Source organism: Carlito syrichta, unplaced genomic scaffold (assembly GCF_000164805.1).
Source record: "Carlito syrichta isolate Samal-C Ts95f unplaced genomic scaffold, Tarsius_syrichta-2.0.1 Scaffold305571, whole genome shotgun sequence".
Classification (NCBI taxonomy): domain Eukaryota; kingdom Metazoa; phylum Chordata; class Mammalia; order Primates; family Tarsiidae; genus Carlito; species Carlito syrichta.
In genome coordinates, this window is record NW_007249667.1 from 374,607 (window position 1) to 396,535 (window position 21,929).

At 40.2% G+C, this 21,929-nt stretch overlaps 1 protein-coding gene across 1 annotated transcript in view; it reads left to right on the plus strand.

Moving 5' to 3' along the window:
* Nucleotides 1-21,929, plus strand: part of CTTNBP2 (cortactin binding protein 2) — a 168,846-nt gene that overhangs the window by 123,942 nt on the left and 22,975 nt on the right. The window contains exons 13-18 of the mRNA XM_021714285.1: nucleotides 1,746-1,845; nucleotides 10,866-11,018; nucleotides 11,190-11,377; nucleotides 16,360-16,538; nucleotides 20,490-20,695; nucleotides 21,020-21,205. Coding sequence (XP_021569960.1) covers nucleotides 1,746-1,845; nucleotides 10,866-11,018; nucleotides 11,190-11,377; nucleotides 16,360-16,538; nucleotides 20,490-20,695; nucleotides 21,020-21,205 — 1,012 coding nt within the window. The remainder of the gene's footprint in view (nucleotides 1-1,745; nucleotides 1,846-10,865; nucleotides 11,019-11,189; nucleotides 11,378-16,359; nucleotides 16,539-20,489; nucleotides 20,696-21,019; nucleotides 21,206-21,929) is intronic.

Genomic DNA, 21,929 nt, shown 5'->3' on the forward strand with positions numbered 1-21,929 from the left:
AATGGAATACATGCATTAAAATGTATGATCTGGAAGTCTGTACATTTTTCTCTTTATCTAATTCACTTATTTATGTTTATCTCACATAGAATATTAGATTATATAAATGCAAAGGGCTTACTGCTAGGGAATGGCCTTTCAAAGAAATTTTAAATTGATATTTCCTGTCTGTATTTCCTAAAAACCTACAGTCTAAGAACAAATTAAGTGTTTAAATTGAAGGCAGCTTATCTATGAAGTTGGGTCTCTTGCTAGATAATTTCAAAATAAATCTTAAGAAGAAATAGGCAGTTTGACAGGATAGCCATAATGAATAGAGCACTCTTTCTTGTTTTCAGAAGTGAGACAAGATTAAATAGCAATGCTGGCTGAAATCTCAGGGGTGAATTTTGAAAATCTGTAGCCTGTTTTACTGGTGTGAAACAATCCATTCCTTGTCAAAAGGTCTCCACCCACTAAGTCACAGCAGTTTGGGATTAATTTGGAGAGCTCGAGAGTGCTAGTTTTATATTACACCTGGCTAGCAAATTGTGTACCTAATACACAATGTCTCACCAGAGTATTTTTGAAAAGTGACAAAATCTCACAATAACAGAGAAAAACAGAATTGAGATCTCCTTTTGGCAAGAATCTAGAAAAATTTTCGACTACCTTTAGGAGCAATATTAGGCTCACTTAGTTGAGGCCTACCTGAAACTGGGTAGAAAACCACTATTATCCTTCTCTTACCATTTTTCTGATGGTTCAAAAAAACGAGATTTATACCAGTCAGAAAATGGGCCATTGTTCTTTACTGTGTAATCTCTGCTTTCTGCAGCTCTGTGATCTTCTCCTGCAGCTCCTAGAAATACCTGAGCAAGAAGTTGTGAGGGGAGGGGATTGGTGACACTGAGCTGCGTACTAAGCTGCATGCCAGGAGGCATATTACCCATAAGCACTCAGTGGGGATGGAGACAGGAGCCCACTGCAGTGCTTCCTGGGACTGCAGTTTATCCTCATGCATTTGTCTGCCACTGGAGGTTTACCAATAATGGAATCATGTTCAAACTCAGAGAATGTCATTGGTGGCTACCAGATATATTGTTTTTCAGAGTCTAAAACCCAGCCCCAAGCCTAAATCCAGGGGCCTCCAAAAGGACCTCCTTATCCATGGTCTGACTCCTGGTAATCAAGCTAAACTTTCCTCCACTTTCCAGGAATTCCCACAGGCATGCCTCAGGAAAATTTAAAGAGCATCTGCAAGGGATAATAAAGAAAACAACTCAGAACATCTGAAATGGACAAAAATAAAACCATGTTTCTCAGCCAACCTGCCGCCCCTCTGTGTAGAAAACAGAGGGAAGAAAGTGTGTTTTTTCGTCAAATATCAGCTCTTGCTAAATATTCTTTATCCGTCTTTCATTAAAATGAAAGACGTCAGGTGCTCAATGAATAAATCTAACCTCTAAATTATTTTTTTGTTAATCCTTTGAAAGTCTGCGGACAACCAGAACGGGAATTCCACGCTTGCACACCATTTTTCCCCCTTCTCAACGTAGCATCTTCACCTGTGGTCTGTTTTTGGTTTGTTAATAGGTTGAACAATATCACAATGTCATTTTCCACGGCCCAGAAGGAAGCTTGCAAGACTACATAGTACATCAGCTTGCACTCTGCCTGAAGGTATTGATTACTTGCATACCATCTCCTTCTCTTGAAAATTAGAATGGGTAGAGAACTAATCAACATTCTGTTTCTTATCACAGCACAGACAAATGGCTGCAGGATTCTCCTGTGAAATAGTGAGAGCTGAAGTAGATGCTGGTTTTTCCAAGGAGCAGCTACTAGACCTGTTCATCCATAGTGGTAAGACCATTTCTGTGAGCTGGAGTGTTGCAACAATCAAAAGGCGTGCTGCACTCTTCAATGGTGCCATTAAAAGGATATAAACTTTGTTGCTTGGGGAGATACATTTAAGTCAACTTCTTAATTATTCAGCAGCTATGAAGTGAATATTTGCATATCGTTGCATTTGTTCAACAGTCTTCATTTTCTTCCTTTTTTCATCTTTTATTATTAATCATGAATTGTTGTGAGCATACTATATCACTGGCACCAGTGATATATCAAGGGAGAAGGTGGTGGGAGCCGTCCACCCTTGCTAGACTGGGTATTGCATCTCTGATACTACTTAGAATTGCTAGAGCATGGTGATAATAAAAAAGTCAATTTTTAGTAAATTTTATTACTCATAAATTCTCTAAAACTGATGCATCCCTTAATGCACCCTGCCTTTCTCCACCTCGCCCTTGGTATGCCATCAGCAGTCATTTTGCTAAATACATCATATGCACGCATTAACTCATTCAGTCTCTGCAAGTAGGTATCATTATTTCCATTTCAAAGGTAGGGAAGAGGGCACAGAGAGGTTCAGTAACTTGCTACACCTGTGTCGTAGCAGAACCTGGATTAAACATGTTTATTAATATGATGTTATTCATGAGTTTTCTATTTCAGGCCCCAGAGCCTAACACCCCAAGCTTCTTTACAGGTGGAATTAGTATGACCCTGCATAGCGTAACTAGCAACTGTGACTCAAAACTGACATGAACCAGACTTGAGTCTGCAAGGGCTCAAAGCCACAAAGACCCCTGGGGAATTGGGGGAGGGGTGAAGGAGTCAGCCACAAGATCAGAGAAGGATGAGCTGAAACAAGGATTCAGAATCCCTTTGGGGGAAAGTTGCATCTCATCTTTGGAGCCATAAAAGAGGGAGATATCTTGTGGCCAGGGCAACTAAAGACCAGGCTTAGGAAGATAGAAAGGACCTGCTGTTTCTAAATCAAGCAATAAAATTAAGAAACGTGTTTGGGGAAATATGAGGATTTCACTAAAGATTCCACACACCTAGAAACACGTTTTGAGGGCAGGAAAATTCTAGTAGAATATGAATGTCACTGTATTACACAGGCCAGTCTTTGACTAGAAAAAAGTGAGAACTACAGAAAGCTGTATTCTCGGATAATGTTACTAATCACAGCTAAGTCTCTGGTAGACCCTTTTCTAAACATCTCATTTATTAACTCACAACTCACTGAGGCAGGTACAATCACCATCCCTCACTTATAAACATGAAAACACTTAAGACAAGAGGTTAAGTATCCCTCCCAACCCCAAGATCCCACAGCAAGCACATAAAATGGAACTCAAATCCACACAGCCTGACTTCAGAACCTGACGTTAATCACTCCCAGATACCGATCCTTAAAAACTCTCCTGTGCCAAAATGTCTACGTTCCCCCTCAGTTATCTAACAAAAGTCTTCCACATTTTTTCAACTTTCATCTCAAAGTAAGAAGCTAAACTATTTTGCTCCTGCCCTATCAGGGTAGACAGAAGAACTACAGACTGAATTCCACCCTAAGCTCAGCATTAAGAAAATTGGAGAGCAATGAGTTAGGCATGAAGGATGCAAAGGTGACCAACTTAGCATTTCTAAGTCTACGGCGGGCATCTTAAAAAGAGCTCCCCTTCCTAACTTCCCAAGTTGGAGAGTGGCCCAGGACTTGATGTCCATGCTGGAAACTCGGATCTTGAAGCTTTTCAAAACCTAAATGCCCATAAGCACCAGCAGGCCACATTAAGGGGTGACGCATGCTGGGTGAGGCCATAGGGAGAGGGGAAGCATGTCTCCATCTACATGAGGGCCACCAGCTCAGCGCCAGCTATAGATCGGTAGATCCAGTGTTGTGAAGTCTTACGACTTTTACGGAGAAGCCAAAAATCCAGGTGTTTACCAAAAGACTTTGGGATCTTGTTCTTTCAATGTTGCCAACGATTCCAGTTTTCAAAAGCAATATGAGAACCACATTGAACCCAGTTTCTCTCATTTATGAACCCTTCACCCTTGCCCCACAATCAGTCCGTGGTCACATCTTGCTTAGTCAGTCTCAATCTGCTTGGTTTTTTTTAAAGGTGTGGGGTACAATTCAGGGTTAGGTATACAAATGTCAATCCACTTTTTAAAATCCATGCTGATTGGCACCATCTTACTCTATACCCCTTTTTCTGTAACTCATTTGCTTTTATGTAAATGGCTTCTCTGCCTACTGCTTCTCCTCTCCGAGCATTGTTCACAGGCTAGAAGACCTCTGATTAAAGGGCTCTTGGTGATTTCTTGGCTCCCCTATCCCTCCCTCCTTTACTCAAAAAACTAAGCAAAGGCATTCAAGGTTTTCCATGGGGTGAGGCATTGATTCATTTGCTTTTTTTTTTTTTTTTTAATAGATGTGTATTAGCCCATTTGTGTTGCTATAAAGAAATACGTGATGGTGGGTAATTTATAAAGAATGATGTTTATTTGGCTCATAGTAGTTGTACATGATGCCGGCATCTGCTCAGCTTCCAGTGAGGCCTCAGGAGGCTTTTACTCATGGCAAAAGGCAGGGAGAACCAGCAGGGGAGCAAGCATGTCACCTGGCGAGAGAGCAGGTGTAAGAAAGAGGGGGAAGTGGTGCCAGGCTCTTTTAAACAATCAGTTCTCCCATGAACTTAGAGACAGAGCTTATTCATTACAGCAAGAAGGCACCGAGCCACTCATGAGGGATCCACCTTTATGACCCAATCACCTCCCACCAGAGATGGCACTTCAACATGAGATTTGGAAGGGACAACCATCCAGGTTGTATCAAGATGTCTGTGCGCAGCAGAATATGGTGTTTCTTTACTGTGAATCCTTTTCCTCTCCACTGTCCATGTCTGTGCATGCTGTAGCTTCCACTAGAATCACAGAGTAAACGCTGCTAACTCCTCCCACATACTATGGCTGTCAAATGGCAGGTGCTGTGCAGAGGAGTATATAGTACACTAGGAATTAAAATGGACGTGGTCTCTTCCCATCTGGAAACTATAGGAAAAACCTCTGTTAGAATACTTTAAGAGCATCTCAAATGAAGATTTCTCCAATCTCTCCAGATGTGACATCTTCTAGTGAATGGCCATAGACTTTGTTTATACATCTTTGCCCCACCCGACTATATGTCAAGGCAGTGAGGGTATAATTTGAGGTTTTGCCTTGCCCTCCACACAATATATTATGAACTCCTTGAAGGCTAGTACTGTAGTGTATTCTTCTACTTAGCCTTGTGTACTAATTGCCAATAATTTGTCAAATGAATGGGTGTATTTTCTGATGCAGGAAATAGCATAGGCAAAGAAAAAGGGAATTCTTGTCCTAGTCAGGTGTCAATAACTTGCTTAGAGTGGAGGTAGAAGGAAGTAAGATTAACAAGATTAACAGGATTTGATAAGGGTGTCATTGATGACAGAACATAAAGATAGAATAATTTGGTTTGAAAAATGAAGTTTTTGAACAATAAACTGAGACAAAAGAAAAACTCTTAAGTTCAAGAAGGAAGAATAGGAAATAGTATATCATCTTCATATGCAGGAAGATTTTTATTCTGTATTTGGCTTAGTAATTTATAAGTATCAACACCTTCCTTCACTTTTAATGGTAAAACTAAGACACAAACACAATCTCATCTGCTAAGACCTTGACTGCAGTTGCCCAAGTTAGCAAGCTAGGCATTAGAGATTCCTCAGGTTGCTTCGTTCCTCACTCAGCCATCTCTAAGCTCTGTGGAATCTGCTTTCTTTATCTCATACCCGCCTCCTATTCTCTGACCCTCGACCACCTGTCATTTCTTGTTCAAGGGACTGGAGGCCTCATCATTAACCCTTCATATTTCCTCTGTTCTCACTCCCTCTATGGGCCCTGTGCAGGGTATCCAGGTGCTCACTTGGGGATACAGAACTACTTATGACAGCACCCCAGCGGTATACACCAGTGACTCCAGAATAAAAGAAAAGCTCTCAGAATGTTATGTCAAGAACATTATGGGCTTGTCTCTCATCCTGCTCCAACCACTCACCCTCATCTCCTAGAACTCACTCCACCATCACCATCTTTTCAGTAGACCCACTGCTGTTGACAGGTGGCTAATGCAGAGGTAGTAGAGAACTAGAGGAGGTGGAGACACCAGAGGCTTCTGAATCATGCAGGGAACTCCAGCAAGCCAGAGGGAGGGATCCATCCGTGGGCGTGGCATCAGTTCTTTCATCGTGCAGAAATCACATAGCAAAGAATGATCTTTTAGTCAAGAGCTGATAGAATAGGCCAGAGGGTAGAGAAGACAGATATCTGGATGAGGCAAAAGGATTGCCTAGGCTGTTCCACTCAAGTTTTTAGAATAATGAGGGTAAAGGGGTCATCTATCAGCTACTCTCTTGTTTTTTCACCAAGAAATTAGAGTGATCAGATGACATTACTACAAGAGAGGAATACACTGATATTTGAGGTATTTTATATGTACTCCTGGTTTTTAACCTTATTTTCCCTAAGAAAGAGACTTCCAAAGGGAGACTCAAACTTTACCTGTACAATGACTACTTGTATACCTAATCCTGAATTGTACCCTACATCTTTAAAATAAAATAAACAAGTAAAAAAAGAGAAAGAGACTTAAATTACTTAGATTGGGCTGTGATTGGAATGTTGAGCTTTTATCCTCCACTAAGCACAATACATATGTGACCTTATTTGTTCCTCTCTATGACTGTAGAATGAATTTTTAAAAATGTATGGGCAAAAAGGAAGAGTGGCAAAAGTATTTTATCTAATTAGTTTTAAGAACCTAAAACTTAAATGGAGATTAAAATAGTGCCAATTAAGAAAAGGATGTCAAATGAAAAAACTTCAAAGAGAATGACTTAGCACTTATGCTAGCTTACATTATTTTGTGTTTATTTATTTTAAAATAACATTTGTCTCCTCATATTGCCTTTTGTGAGAGTCATAATACATGACTGTTATTTGGGAAGGAGGCTGCAAATGCATTTTGGAACTGGGTCACAGGTTGGCATAAGGTATGAAGTTGGGTTAGCATGACAGATACTTTTGAAAATTACAAATGACAGTAAGCAGAAAAAAATTAACTCTTGATTAGTATTTTGAAATAATATTTTGAATTCTTGCGGGAACAATTTTTTAGAAGTAATGAAGATGGAATTGTAATAATTATAGTAGGAGAATATGATAATTGTCATCTCCATAAATGAGCTTACCTCTGTGGACCCTGCATTACTGGAGTCTCTTGGAGGGCTTGCCCTGTGTTTCTCTCTTAGACTCTCGGAGCATCGTTCCTGAGCAGGGTTGATGTAGCTTATAAAGCTGGAAGAAAAGCAGAACAAAAAAGAATAGACTAGTTTCAGAAACAGAGCTTTGAAGTAGCATAAAGCAAAGAAAATCTGAGTGACTGACATTTTGGTCGCAGGTAAAAAGAAATCTACAGACATAAGATGGGGTGCCTGGCGTTTCACATCAGCGTAAACCCTGATCATTAATTCTTGAAATTCAAGACTAATGAGTTCCTGTTTCTGTAGGTAGTTAATATTTTAGACCTGAAACTATGCTTTATCGTCTGAACTAGACACGTGTTATTTCTCAACTAAAAATTTACCTTTGCCTCAATTTGTCTAAGGATGTTGAACATAATTAGTCAGATGGAGAAGTAAGTACTAATGAAAAATTGAGGATGTGAGGCCAGCAGTGTTGAAGGCGAAACTTTTCCCCAAAGAAACCCACACTATTGGACTCTTGATTCATACCCCATGGGAGGCCAAGGAAAAGATAAGGTAGAAACCTAATCCAGCAGTTCTGAACAGTAACCCTTCCTCCTTTTTTGCCTAGGGCACAAACTGTCCATAAATGTGGGATTAATTAAGCCATTAGCAATACAATTCTTGCTTGTGGACCCAGAAGAATGAGTTTATCATCTCTTTCCCACAGACCCTCCTGCAGCCCTTAAGCTCATTTATTTCATCTCTAGCCTGGTCCTCCTCAATGCTCTCGTCCTCACATTCCACCACCTGCGGCTATCTGTGAAGAGATGCTGCATGCATCAGACACATCAGGCCTGAAACCTAACCCACCACCAACAACCCCTCCCTGAGTACGAGCTTGGTTGTGTGTGCTCTACCTCCGTTAATCTCACAACCTCTTCTTTAAAGGTGGGAACGTCACAGACATCTCTAATACTCCCTCTCTGCCCCCCTTTCAATAAATCAACCATCAAGATTTATTGATTCAATCTCAAACTGCCTTTTCATTCTGCGCCTTGACTCTGGCTGAGGTTCCTGTCATCTCTCGCCTTAGCCACAGCTATAAGAGCCTAGTAGGTGTGTTCTATTTCTTTCCTCTCTAGTCAATTCTTTGCATTAGAGTCAGGATCTCAGAGCAGGAGTTAGATCCTGTTTATCCTCCTCCTTAAAGACTTCCACTAATTCCCAAAGCTAGTAGTTTCTCTCTCCTAACATGACATTTTGGGTCTTCCACTTTTCATTTTGGCCCGGTCCTGAGGCTGCATGTGGGTGAGACTCACCCCCTAGATGCATATTCCCGTCATTGGGAGCTTTTACAAAATGTCAATGCCCCAGGCCCAGTGCGGACCAATTAAAATTCAGAATTGCTGAGAATCACAAGATGGATCCCAGGTGATTCTAATATGCAGCCTGCCCTCTACTGCTGCTCTACTCCTGTGGCTGCCCTGTCTCACTCCACTCCTATGGCTCCACCCCAGGTTCCCAGCCCCGTCCTGACGTGATCAACTTTGAGCTCACCATCATGCCTCTCTTGCAGCTATTCTGACTTTGACGTGATGTCCCCGTCCCTTCTAAGACTGAGTCTTGCCTAGCTTCCATTCTTCTGTCTGTGCCACTTTTTAAACCTACTTTAAAATTCATGGCTCAGCCTGTAATCCCGCGCCTTTGGGAGGCTGAGGTGAGTGGATTGCCTGAGCCTGCGGGTTCGAGACCCTCCTGGGCAACTTGGCGAGACCTCATCTCTACAATAAATCAAAAAATTAGCCGGGTGTGGTAGCATGCGCCCGTAGTTAGCTACTTGGAAGGCTGAGGCGGAAGGAACGCCGGAGCCCAGCAGGTTGAGGCTGCGGTAGCCGGGAGCGGCCACTGCATTCCAGTCTGGGCGACAGAGTGAGACTCCAACTCAAAAAAAAAAAAAATTCCTCACATCCCAAGTTAGATTGAATCACCTCCGGCAAGTCATAACTCTCAACAAATAGTACATAAGCAAAGAGGCATTGGATAAACATTTGTTGAAATGCAATTAAACATTGCTTCCGATACATTCTAGCTGGTTGCAGCAGCTTCAGAGCCATGTAAACTAGCCATAAACTTAACACAAATCAGGGAAGAAACCTTTAGTCATCAATTACAGAGAAACACCAGCCTGGTATATGGTTTTTGAATCACCTAGTAGATAAGGTGTGTTAGTTTTTCATTGTTATTTTAAGCAACTATGGATTTCTCATACTTCCACAATCCTTGTATTTCTGAAATAACATTTAAACTCAGAGAAGTGTAGAATTTTAGCATTCTTTACTGAATAGCTGTTTTGAAACGGACCCAACACACACCAGACACTAGTGTAATGGCCCTCTGCAAATAAAACTAAATTGAGAGGCGACTGTTATTGCTTCTAGTCTTCTAGTTTTTAAAATTGCATAGCATCCAGAAAAGCTGTTTTAACTGGGAAGAGATTCATTTACAATATTCAAGGAGTTCTTTTGAAAGTGAAAATACATTGCATCTATAGTAACAAGAAGGAATAGAAAACATACTATCATGAATATTTGTAAGAAGTGGGATACTTGCTAAATATATTCTCAAGTATTTTTAATTGGTCTCTTTGTTTCCAGCTTAATTTGACTGAGATTGGGGCATCTTGGAATTGTCTAAAAAATAGAAAGTCATTTTAACCATTTTATTAATTGATTGGTATATAGGAAGTCCTGTATACACCTTAAAATATCAATAGCATTTGACTGCTTAGTAGGTGGTAAGCCCTGCTTTAAGTATGCTTTGTGTACTGACTTAGTTATTTTCTAAATACAGTAATAATCGTCCCCTTTATTTTTTATTTTTTGAGTTGATATGAAGTCAATTTCTCCCATCCTGAGTGGAAGGAATACTAAAATCAGACTCAGCAGTCCCTTTCTTACCATTTTTTCCGAAACCTTGGTCAAATAGCTTCAACCTCTCTGAGATCTGTCAAATGAGAGGAGAGATCTGTTTATCTCCCTGAGGTCCTGCCAACATATTTTTATGAACATTGTACATATGCATGATTTAAAGGCCATATAAGAACTTTTAACCCTTGTATCATGAAATAGGCATACTAAAATACATACTTCTTATATTTACAAATCAACAAATAAAATAGCCATTTAACCACTGACCAGGTCAATAAATAAAATAATCTCAGCTTGCAGAATGTGACTGTGTACCCCTCCTTATCACAAACCCTTCCCTCTGGAGGTAACTTGCTCTATCTTTTGTGATAATCAATTCTTAGCTTTTCTTTATAGTTTACTCCCTACGTATTAAGCCCTAAATTATATATTTAGTGTTGTCTGTTTTTTGTGACAAAATCATATGGTGCATATTCTTTTGTGTTTTGCTTCTTAATTATTGCTTATGATTGTCTTCCATGTTGGTACTTATAGTTGTAATGTGCTCACTTTTATATCTGTTATATAAATGCACTGCTATGTATTTATTCATTCTATTGTTGATGGACATTGGGTTGATTCCCAATGTGGTTATGGAATTAGGAGTGTTGGATCACTTCAAAGGTATCACATAACACCAGGCTGTTTCCCAGAGTTGTTATTCTCCCCCAGCAATTTAATAGCATTCTCATTGTACCACATCTTTGCTAACACTTATATCTTCAGACTTTTAAATTTTTGCCAACTTGTGCAGGTTTTTGTAACAGCTTTAATCACCCAGTTTCCTTTTTGATCACAGCTTGTCTGATCCCAGTGAAACAATCTCCTGTGAAGAAGAAAATCATCATCATCCTAGAGAACTTGGAAAAATCTTCATTGTCTGAGTTATTGGGGGACTTTCTGGCACCTCTTGAAAGTCGCAGCACTGAAAGCCCATGTACTTTCCAGAAAGGTAAAGCTGGAAGGGAGGCCACGCTGAGCAGCGACTTCCACAATATCATTCTCATCTTTCTGTTCTGCAGAGGACGAGTTATACTTCGTGTTCTTCGTTCTTTATGTCCATTTGCGTATGTCCCATAATATGACTCGCCAAGGTTGGACCATTGCTTTTGGTTTGTTTTAGGCACTGGAATGTCTGACTGCTACTACTTTCATGAGAACTGCTTTCTGATGGGAACCATCGCCAAGGCCTGCCTTCAGGGCTCCGACCTGCTGGTACAGCAACACTTTCGCTGGGTACAGCTGCGGTGGGACAGTGAGCCCATGCAAGGACTGTTGCAGAGGTGCTTAAGAAGGAAGGTTGTGAATAAGGTACAAGCAGCAACTTCAAGGCCTGTTGGGAGGGCAGACATTTCAGTTGTCAGGAGTCGTGGGCTTGAGGTCCACCACTTATTTGCTGTGTGGCCGCGGGCAAATATGGTTTGGGGACATTCAAGGGTGAAATAAGAGAATGAATGTGAAACCCTTAACAGTTTCTGGACTTCATTAAGTAAAAGAAAAAGCGCATAGGTTTGACTGTTAGTAGTATCAGGCTATGTATGTAAAACCTATACCAGTTTCTACACTATATTAAAGTACAAGAAAAAGTCCATAGGTTTTACTATTGTTATTAACTGTTCTCAAGGAATCTCACCAAGTTCTAAATGCTGTAGAAAGCTTGATAAGGTAGTTACTCACTCTTCTTAAGGGAAACTTACTGCTTCCTTGAAGCCTTCAGAATATTATTCATCCATCTATCCAAGTAAGTTTTAATATAGAGCTGTTACACTATGCTATGGTAAATATTAAATGGTCACAATGAAAAAGTAGAATTCTATGTCTTTTGAGACATTTTCAAGAATAATAACTTTTTAGTGACTTTTCACAGAATAATAAGTATTCTACAGTCCCCCAAATAACAAAAATAATTTAGAGTGGACTGAATCTAACACATCATTGTTTAATTTAATCTTCTTAAATTGAGCAATTAGCTGAGTGTCAGGATGAATTCAAATTAACAGAGCTCGATTTAGTAAGATTTTGTCATTTAATCCTGCACGATGGACCACGTTTAGAAGACAGTATCATCATCATATCAGCACAGTATCTTAAGCTGCAAGAACACCTCACTGCCAGCTGCTTCACAGAAAGAGACTTTCCCTTCTCTTACATCCAGATGCCCCATGGTAGATGTTCAGCACCTCAGGTTCAAGGTCCAAGGAGTCTCTTGACCTTCCCCTCAATATGCAGCATGCCTGCAGGGCTTCAGACACCATGCCCTCGTGAAAACATGTTCAAAGGCAGAAAGCAAGGTACAGCAAAGGATAGAGAGCTTCAGCTTCCTCAATTCCCTTATCAGGAAGGAAGACAGTTTTCCAGAAACTTCCAGAAACATAAGATTTCCCTGTAATGTTTCACTAATCAGACTGGTTTGTACCCACCCCTCAGCCTCAGATCATGGCCAGAGCTACCTTCCGGTGATTGATGCTCTCCACCAAATACTTAAACAAAATTCTTGTGTCTATTGTGTTAGAGTGTGTGCATGTGCACACGTGTGTAGGGGAGGCAGAGGGAGAAGTGTGGGTGTGAATGGCTTTTGGTATTTCTATGAACAGTGCCAGCCACTGGCGATTTGAATTCGTATCTGAAATTCCTAATTTAATCAGACAAATGTATCCCAAGTTGTGTTAAAATCAGTTGTCTGGTCCCGCGCCTTGGGAGGCTGAGGTGAGTGGATTGCCTGAGCCTGTGGGTTTGAGACCCGCCAGGGCAACTTGGCGAGACCTCATCTCTACAATAAGTCAAAAATCAGCCGGGCGTGGTAGCGCGCGCCTGTAGTTCCAGCTACTTGGAAGGCTGAGGCGGGAGGATGGCCGGAGCCCAGCAAGTCGAGGCTGCGGTGGCCGGGAGCAGCCACTGCACTCGTGTGGGCGACAGAGTGAGACTCCAACTCAAAAAAAAAATCAGTTGTTTGGTCATAAAGGTATGCTTTTAGCCAAAACATAGCCATTGTGTGATCTCAATGAATAGGAAGAAAAGTGAGGTAAAGACAGTCATAGGTCTGTAGCTTTTCAAGTGACTTGATACTTTCATTAACTTCTTCATTGTCAATATTTAATCTCACTGCCAAACATTATTAACATAAATAATCACAAAAGGCACCAGTTTTTTTCTGTAGGATGGGCACTATTTCAGGTAAAATGTTACCCTGCCTCCCTACCCCCAGCTCTCTAATCAACATAGCTTGAAAAGGATTGATTTAACTTGTTTTGAAAGGAAAGTGCCAAACTTCAAGCTCTGCTCTTTTCCATTGTATTTGAGTGGGGTGTCAGCAAAGAATAGAAAGAGCAAGAAAGGGCAATGCCTTTCATTTACCAAGAAGCACTTCAAGTAGGTTAATAAAACATAAAACTTCCCTGGGGGTAAATGCACAATAGGAATGAATGACTGCTGCAGAATGTTAGAAATCTTGTGATGTCACAGAATCTAATCTTTGTGGACACTTGAAGCACACTAGCAATTGATCACAATTTCTTCTTCCATTCCTTTACAAAGGTATAAGAAAATGGACATTTCAGGACAATAGTATTTTATTTAAAAATTTGTAGCTTTTTAATAGAAAATTAATATTAAACTATCATTAATTTTAATACATGATCTCAGAACTCATGCTGCAAAAATATCAGAGAGAGTGGGAGAAGGATAATGATTATTCCTTTTTTAAAGAGAAAGGAAATTATAATAGATCCTAAAGTCTTACATAACACAGTGAAACAGATAATTTAATAACAATTTAACAGATTGGCTAGTATCACTGAGTCAATCTTTTGTTTTTTTCTTGGAGAAATTATGTTCATGGGAGGACATAGCAATGTTCACAGTTGTCCCCAATCTTAATATTATAATAACTAGGTAAAGCAAAGATTTATGTGAATCTCTTCTTTAAAAATATAAAGTCTATTACTAGATCTGACTTCTAACCAATTGAGGAATATTTCTCCTAACAGTAAATAAATCTTTGTCCTTTTGTGAACTCTCTGTACCACCCAAAAGGGACCTGATTTTAAAAAACATAATTTTTAAAAAAATTTTTAAAGCTGTGGGGTATAATTCAGGGTTAAGTATACAAGTGTTCATTATGCAGGTACCCTTGTTGATGAAGTGTGCCATCCCCTTCCTCTGGCAATCTCCCTCAACTGCCAATCCCTATAAAGTATAATTCTAGAAAGAATTGTTCCCATTAGATTATTCCATATTTGGGATACTTTTTTTACCTCCCTTCACCAGCCAGGTTTTCAGTATAAACTGGGAGAGCCTGCACTAAAGTCCTACCTCATCCCTTTTGTCTCTCCCGACCATGAAGTATTTAGTCAGATCTTCTTTTGAACTGATAGCGGCTTGTCTATACTTAAAGATTGTTCATCTGGAAGGGATCTTGAGAGTCATGAGTCTGGCCCAACTTTCTCACTTTATAGACAGTAAAATATAACAACAAAAATGGAAGGTATTTACAGAACCTAGTGGGTGACTTTTTCCACTCCGTCAAACCTGCCCCCCCAAAACTGATCACTTGCTGTCACAGACTTTTCACATACCTTTTCTTTTGTTCTCTTCCAACTTCATGTGTACACAAATTGTCTTTCATTCTCTTTTCCTTCTTAACGGTCATAAATAGTGATAATACATCCTAGGCATACAATAAATATATTTTTAAATATACACTTCTAAACATCTCACAAAATTATCTTCGTACTAAATGAATATATATTAAGGAGAGGAAATAAAGACGTGTTCTTACTGGAATTCTATTTACTGGATAGTCCTTTTAGTGAAACATCAGTTTTTAACGTACTGACAAATACTGTTACCATTAAACAGCTAACTTACCAAATGAGAAGGTTCATATAAATGACATCTGTCCTTCAGAGAGAAGGGGCGCCCACCTATTTGTACCCATCTTCAGGGTAGGCAGATAATATTCTGCCTTTGGGGATTCTGAATGTCTTACTGTTGGGATGTCTAAGAGTCTGATCTTGGGAAGCAGTTTATCAGATAGACATTAAGAGAATAATTCAATCTTCCTGGGGGGAAAAATTATGCTTCCCTGGGGACGGAGTTATAAAGAGAGCTCTGCCTTCCATCTTTGTTTAATAAGTGGTCTTGATGAGGTAACTGGGGAAACATGGCTCTCTCTGTCAACTACCCACAAAGCTAAGTCTGTTCTTTCTGTCCCCTCAACCCTGGCTGACCATAGGAAGGGAAGCTTGAATAGAGATCATCAGAAATGTTAAACTTGAGGAAGAAAAGGAAGTTCTTTGCCTTAATAGTTATTACCAGATTCATTTTAAATGTGATAAAACTAAAATGTGTTTTTTCAGCTGAATGTGGTATCCTAATACTATTTTTCTATTAAGAAATAAATCTTATAAAGTTAATGTATACCTGAAAATTACTAAGAGAGTAGATCTTAAATATTTGCACCACCAAAAAAAAAAAATGAGAAGTAGGTGAGGTGATGAATATGTTATTTAGCTTAACTTAATAATTTCACAATGTACACATAAATCAAAACACCAGGTCGAGTGCAATGGCCCACACCTGTAATCCCAAAACTTTGGGAGGCTGAGGTGGGAGGATTCTTGAGGTCAGAAGTTTTAGACCAGCCTGGGCAGTATAGCGAGAGCCTGTCTCTACAGAAAATTTTAAAAATTAGCCAGACATGGTGGTCCACCTGTAGCTATTTAGGAGGCTGAGGCAGGAGGATCCTTGATCCCAGGAATTTGAGGTCACATTGAACTGTGATTGCACCACTACACTCCAAACAGAGCAACAGAGTACAATGCTTCTTGTTTTAAAAAGAAGCATTGTACACCATAAATATATATAATTTTTATTTGTCCATGATACTTTACTAAAAGGTACAAATAAATAAATAAACTCTAGTCCTGGCTTTGCTACCTATAACCTAGGAGACCTTGGACAAGTTATTATTTCTTCATACCTCAATCTCCTGATATGTAAAATGGGGTAAAATGAGCATTAAATGAGAAAAGTGCTTGTCACACTAACATGTTAGCACACCAGTAGTGTGTCCTCCTTCAACTGTCCCAAGTAAAGTTAGTTCATATTCAGCTAGATTTTTGCTTTATAGTTTTAAAGTTTTACTTTTTTTTTCCCCCACATGCCTGTAGTTCCAGCTACTTGGAAAGCTGAGGTGGAAGACTTTACATTTTTAATTTTGGACTTTTGAAAACAAAAGGAAAAGTTGCACTGTTCATAACCAAGCCCTGTGTTCCATCTCCCCATCTCTCTAGTTCAGAGGCCAGGTGCCCTCACCCTGCGATCCTGTATGCAAAACCGTCGACTGGGCTTTGTCCGTCTGGCGTCAGCTCAACTCCTGCCTGACCCGCCTGGGCACACCTGAAGCACTTCTTGGGCCAAAGTATTTCCTGTCTTGTCCTGTAGTCCCAGGACATGCCCAAGCGACAGTGAGGTAAGTGCTGTTATCTCCTTATTTGCTTAAAATAGAACCATGGCCAATTTGGGATGTTTGAGAATGAGAGTGCTGACCAGGCAGGCTTGTACCCGGCTCCTGTCACCAACATAGAGAGTCACTCCTTCAGCGGATGACCGTTGTCTGTTGTGTGGTTCCTAAGGCAACCGTACAAGGTCCAACAATTAAGTTAACGAACTCATCCTAGAAAAAGTGTTCCACACCTCATGGCTAAATATCACTACGGTCACTTTCGAAGTACTCTCTTTGGGAAGCTATGCACCAATGCCAGCATCTAGTCCACCCGTCAGAGCAATTTTTTTTCTGGAATGGCCATCAGCACTATCGTCACATTACCTTGATGTCCTGAATGTCACCAAAATGTCTTCCTCTCGATATTTCCTTTGTCTTTGGGTAAAGAAAAAAGTCACTGGGGGCCAGATCAGGTGAGTAGGGAGGGAATTCCAATGCAGTTATTTGTTTACTGGCTAAAAACTCCTTCACAGACAGTGCTGTGTGAGCTGATACATTGTGATGCAAGAACTCCTTTGGGACCATTTTTGCACACACCTTTCTCATGCCAAGATTTTCAGTTAAAATGTTCTTAACTGTTTCTGTCTCTCTGCTATGTGTCTCACAGTCAGCCAACAATTTTGATGCACAATTCGACAAATTTTTGCAATGTTTTCCTCAGTTCTTCTCATTACTGGCTGCACAGACCTTTCTTCATCAGTGACACTTTCTCTCCCCTCAGAAAAACGTTTAATCCATTTGTACGCTGCTGTTTTCTTCATGGTATTATCCATTCTCATAAACTTGGAATAACGTGTACCTGATTTCCTTCTTCTCCTTCCAAGTTCAATAAGAAATTTAGTGTTTGTTGGTTACTCTAACTCAAGCTCCGACATTCTTGCAGCAGCACACAAAAATATGCAACAACAAAAATGAACACCACTCAGCAAAAACACAACCCTATGTTGACACGAACACAGCTGTGAGACACTTGATATGCCAAGATTATAAAACCTTACTGAGTTGTTTGTACAGTGCTGCCAATATAAGTACACAGTGTCAAGTCTGCGAGCTTAATTGCCAGACCTCATACTTTTGCTTAGAGCTAAGTAGTAGTTTTCTCTCTGTTCAAAAAACTCTCATCACACCCCTACCCAAAAACCCTACATTCTATGGGTGACTTGTAAAACTTCCTCCTTTATCGAGACTCATGCACAGTTACTTACTATGTTTTCTTTTGAAGCTGCTTATGAGAACAGATGTGTGTGTGTGTGTGTGTGTGTGTGTGTGTGTGTGTGTGTGTGTGTGTGTGTATAGTAAAGTTAATGAAATAATCAGAAGGAACTTGAAAAGAGAGAAAGATTTGTCACCATCCAGCTTAGTAAAGATTCTGTGATTAGCTAGCATTTTTGATTCTGCATTTTCTGGTGTCTTGGGCAAAAATCTGTTTTGGAAATCAGGGAGTACAAATAATATATCCTCTCTATTATAAGACAAACCATCACTTTCATAACAGCTAATTGGTCAGAAAGGGAGAAGAACTATATTAAATATTCATTTAGAATTTTGCTTAAAAACAGAAATATATTTGTTGATATAATTACCACTTCCTTCATCAGCATCTCAATTAAATCTAAGCCTTTTTTGACACCTAAAGTCTCAACCAATTTTTGCCTTTTCTGTGTGAAACATGGTCTTTGTCAAGAACTATGGAGGCACCAAGATTTTTATCTACTTGCAAGCTAACAAGCTAGCCTGCCACAGTTCAAGATGCCGGGTCCAAGACACATGACTTCAACACTCAAAGCATGGCAGGTAGCCTGAGCTTCTCGGGCACACAGACTCCCCTTGCCCCTCAAGTCTTGCAGCATGACACAAAGTGGCCCAGGTGGATGCTAGATTTGCCTCACAGCTATGGAACCCCCTCATTACATCCCCTCAAGGCTTCCAAAGGGGGATACTCCAACTTGGTCTACCCTTTTCCTTGGAAGGAGACATGACCTTTATTATTCTAGTCAGTAACATCTGTCCACCACTTTCAAAGGAAACACTGTCCCTCTCTTTGAGACTGAGAGAATAATCCAGAACAAAAACTGCACAAGATGTGCAGGAATGCCATGGAGAAATGTCTCCCAACAGCCATATCAAGAAGCTGACTTTTAGCCGGGCTCGGTGGCTCAGCCTGTAATCCCACGCCTTTGGGAGGCTGAGGTGAGTAGATTGCCTGAGCCCGCGGGTTCGAGACCCGCCTGGGCAGTGAGACCTCATCTCTACAATAAATCAAAAAATCAGCCGGGCGTGGTAGCGCATGCCTGTAATTCCGGCTACTCGGAAGGCTGAGGCGGAAGGATCACCGGAGCCCAGCAGGTTGAGGCTGCGGTGGCCGGGAGCAGCCACTGCACTCCAGTCTGGGCGACAGAGTGAGACTCCAACTCAAAAAAAAAAGCTGATTTTTTTTTAAACCAAAGCTTATCATTTGTACACCTTTAGTACTTTTAGGAATAACTGTATACTTCTGACTCATGTTGTAGGCTGTATTACCTATTGTCCTTCCTTTTTTTTTCTTGAATTACATATCATTATACATTAAGAGAAAAGCTTACAATAGATGGATGCTTAATACCCAAGTAATAGTTTTTGCCAGTACTTGCAAGTTTTATGCCAATATCTAATAACTTTGAAATCCTTCCTTTCTTGGGAAATGTGGATTCATATTACTGTTAACTTTTTTTTAACTACTACTACTACAAAGTATATATATATATATATATAAATGTATATCGGGGTGCCAAAAAATGTACATACATTTTAGGTATGACTTTCACTCAAAAGATGCCCTTAATCAAATGAATGTTAGCGTCACCATGCAACAAGCAGGGCAGTCAAAGAAAATGGCAGAAGCACAGTTGGGTGAACATCATACTACACATTGTTACCGTAATTCAATTCAACTTCAAAAAGTAATACATAGATAACATCTCTTGAAATGTGTATATATTTTTTGGCAACCCCCATATATTAGAGAGAGACAGGGTCTCACTCTGTTATTCAAACTGGAGTGCAATGACACAATCATAGCTCACTGCAGTCTCCAACTTCTGGGCTCACGTGACCCTCCCACCTAGTCTCCCAAACAGCTAGGGTCACAGGCACACTCCATCATGCCCAGCTAATTTTTTAAATTAATATTTTTAGAGATGGCGGTCTCACTCTGTTGCCCAGGCTGGTCTTAAATTCCTAGTCTTGAGTGGTCCCCCTGCCTCAGCCTCCCAATGCATTGGGATTATAGGTGTGAGCCTCAAGACCCCGATACATAATCTTTTTTGAAAGAAGCTTAGTTAGCATTGAGTACTCCAAATTTGGGCTAACATTCTACTGTTTACAGCTACTAATAAAAACAGTTTTCCTAAAGCAACAGCTAGTTGACCTCATCCTTTCTGCAGGACAGAGCCCATGTGTAACCATGAGTCCTTGCCCTGAGACAGGCAGATTTAATTTGCCAGTGATTACAAGATCTATCTTAATTTCATAAACAGTAAAATATATGTGTACCTTATTAAGAAAATGTGACAAATGAGTTTAAGCTATTTAGATATGATCTTTCAGAAAGTAAGCTTTCCAGACTTCTTCTCTCCTTAAATTTACCTTCCTTTCCATGCATTTATTCATCCAGCAAACACTCAAGCAATGAATCTTACATTGAAAAAATTCATTGAATCTTACATTGAAAAAATTCATTGTATTTTTTAAGCAAATTCAAATTGCTTTGGTACTGAATAATTCTCTTATTCCAAAACTACTGGGGAAAGGCACCATATCTATAGAAACTTGTCCCCCACCCCCACTCCACCATGGTCAGCAAAGCCATCCTTTTGTAGCATTGTGTATAATTATGGAGAGTCCCTCTCCTAACTGGTGATTCTGGCCCTCTCTTGCTAGGTGGATGTCCAAGCTGTGGAATGCCGTCATTGCCCCCAGAGTTCAACAAGCAATATTGTCAAGGGCCTCTGTGAAAAGACAGCCTGGCCCCGGGCAGACAACTGCGAAAAAACACCCTAGCCAAGGACAGCAGGCTGTGGTCAAAGCTGCTCTCAGCATCTTGCTTAATAAAGCTGTGCTGCATGGCTGTCCCCTCCCCAGAGCAGGTATGTGGGTTTCTACAGGCAGCAGAGGAAATTCACACCCTTATCTAATACTTCTTGGAATTTATTCTTAGGGATTTCTTTTCTCTTTATTATTAGAGGAATCAATGAACATTTCACAACATTGCTCCAGGATTCTGTTTTCAATTGTTGGGTCCTGTTTGAATTCCAGACTTTCAAGTAAAGCTTGGGCCAGTTCACAAAAACACAGCTTGGGTAACTCATCAGGCCCAGGATTTTGAATGGTCCATATCTTTGAAAATTGAAAATGTATTTTGCTTGTCTCAATGAAACTGCAGTATCACGGCCATCATTTTGTTGTTCCAGAACTAGACCAGCACATAGCCGATTTCAAAGGAGGAAGTTTCCCTTTATCCATAGTTTCAAGTTACAACAGTTGCAGCAAGAAGAAGGGAGAGAGTAGTGCCTGGAGAAAGGTGAACACCAGTCCTCGAAGGAAGTTCAGCCATTTCTCTTCACTCACCTGGAGCAGGCCAGACCTGAGCACCGAAGGTAAGAGGGCGATCATGCTTTGTAGGGGATGGGCACTTCTGATCCAGTCTCTGAACGTAGTGTGCTTGTGTTTGTGTCACTGTGCATACAGCAAAACAAAGTCCTAAGTATTTCAGTGCACATTTTCATAGAATAAACAAACTACATAGTAGGTGCATTTCTAAAAATATTTGAGAGGCCCCTACCTGAAAAATATTGCTTTTATACTAGAATTCCAAAATTAAATGTATCTTTACCTTGTTCGTGGTCTTTGTTTTTTATTAATTTGATTTTCTTGATGTTCACAATTAAAATTGTATAATAAAGTCATCACATGTTGGCATATCTCTCCTTTTCTGTGTCATTTCTAAACCAACCCTACATTTAAAAAAAAAATGTGGAGAGACATATTTGATACCCATTTAAGGCCTTTATGAGTGAGTCAGTTGTACATATTTCTTTTTCATACATGGCATGTACATCAGGTTCTATTCTAGGCTCCAGAAATAGAGCAGTGAAAATAGCAGGAAACAAATATTTCTGCCCTTATGAGGCAAAAAAAGTTTACATTTTCTTTTTTTTTTTTTTGAGTTGGAGTCTCACTCTGTTGCCCAGACTGGAGTGCAGTGACCGCTCCCGGCCACCGCAGCCTCGACCTGCTGGGTCTGGCGATCCTTCTGCCTCAGCCTTCCAAGTGGCTGGAACTACAGGTGCATGCTATCATGCCTGGCTAATTTTTTTTGGT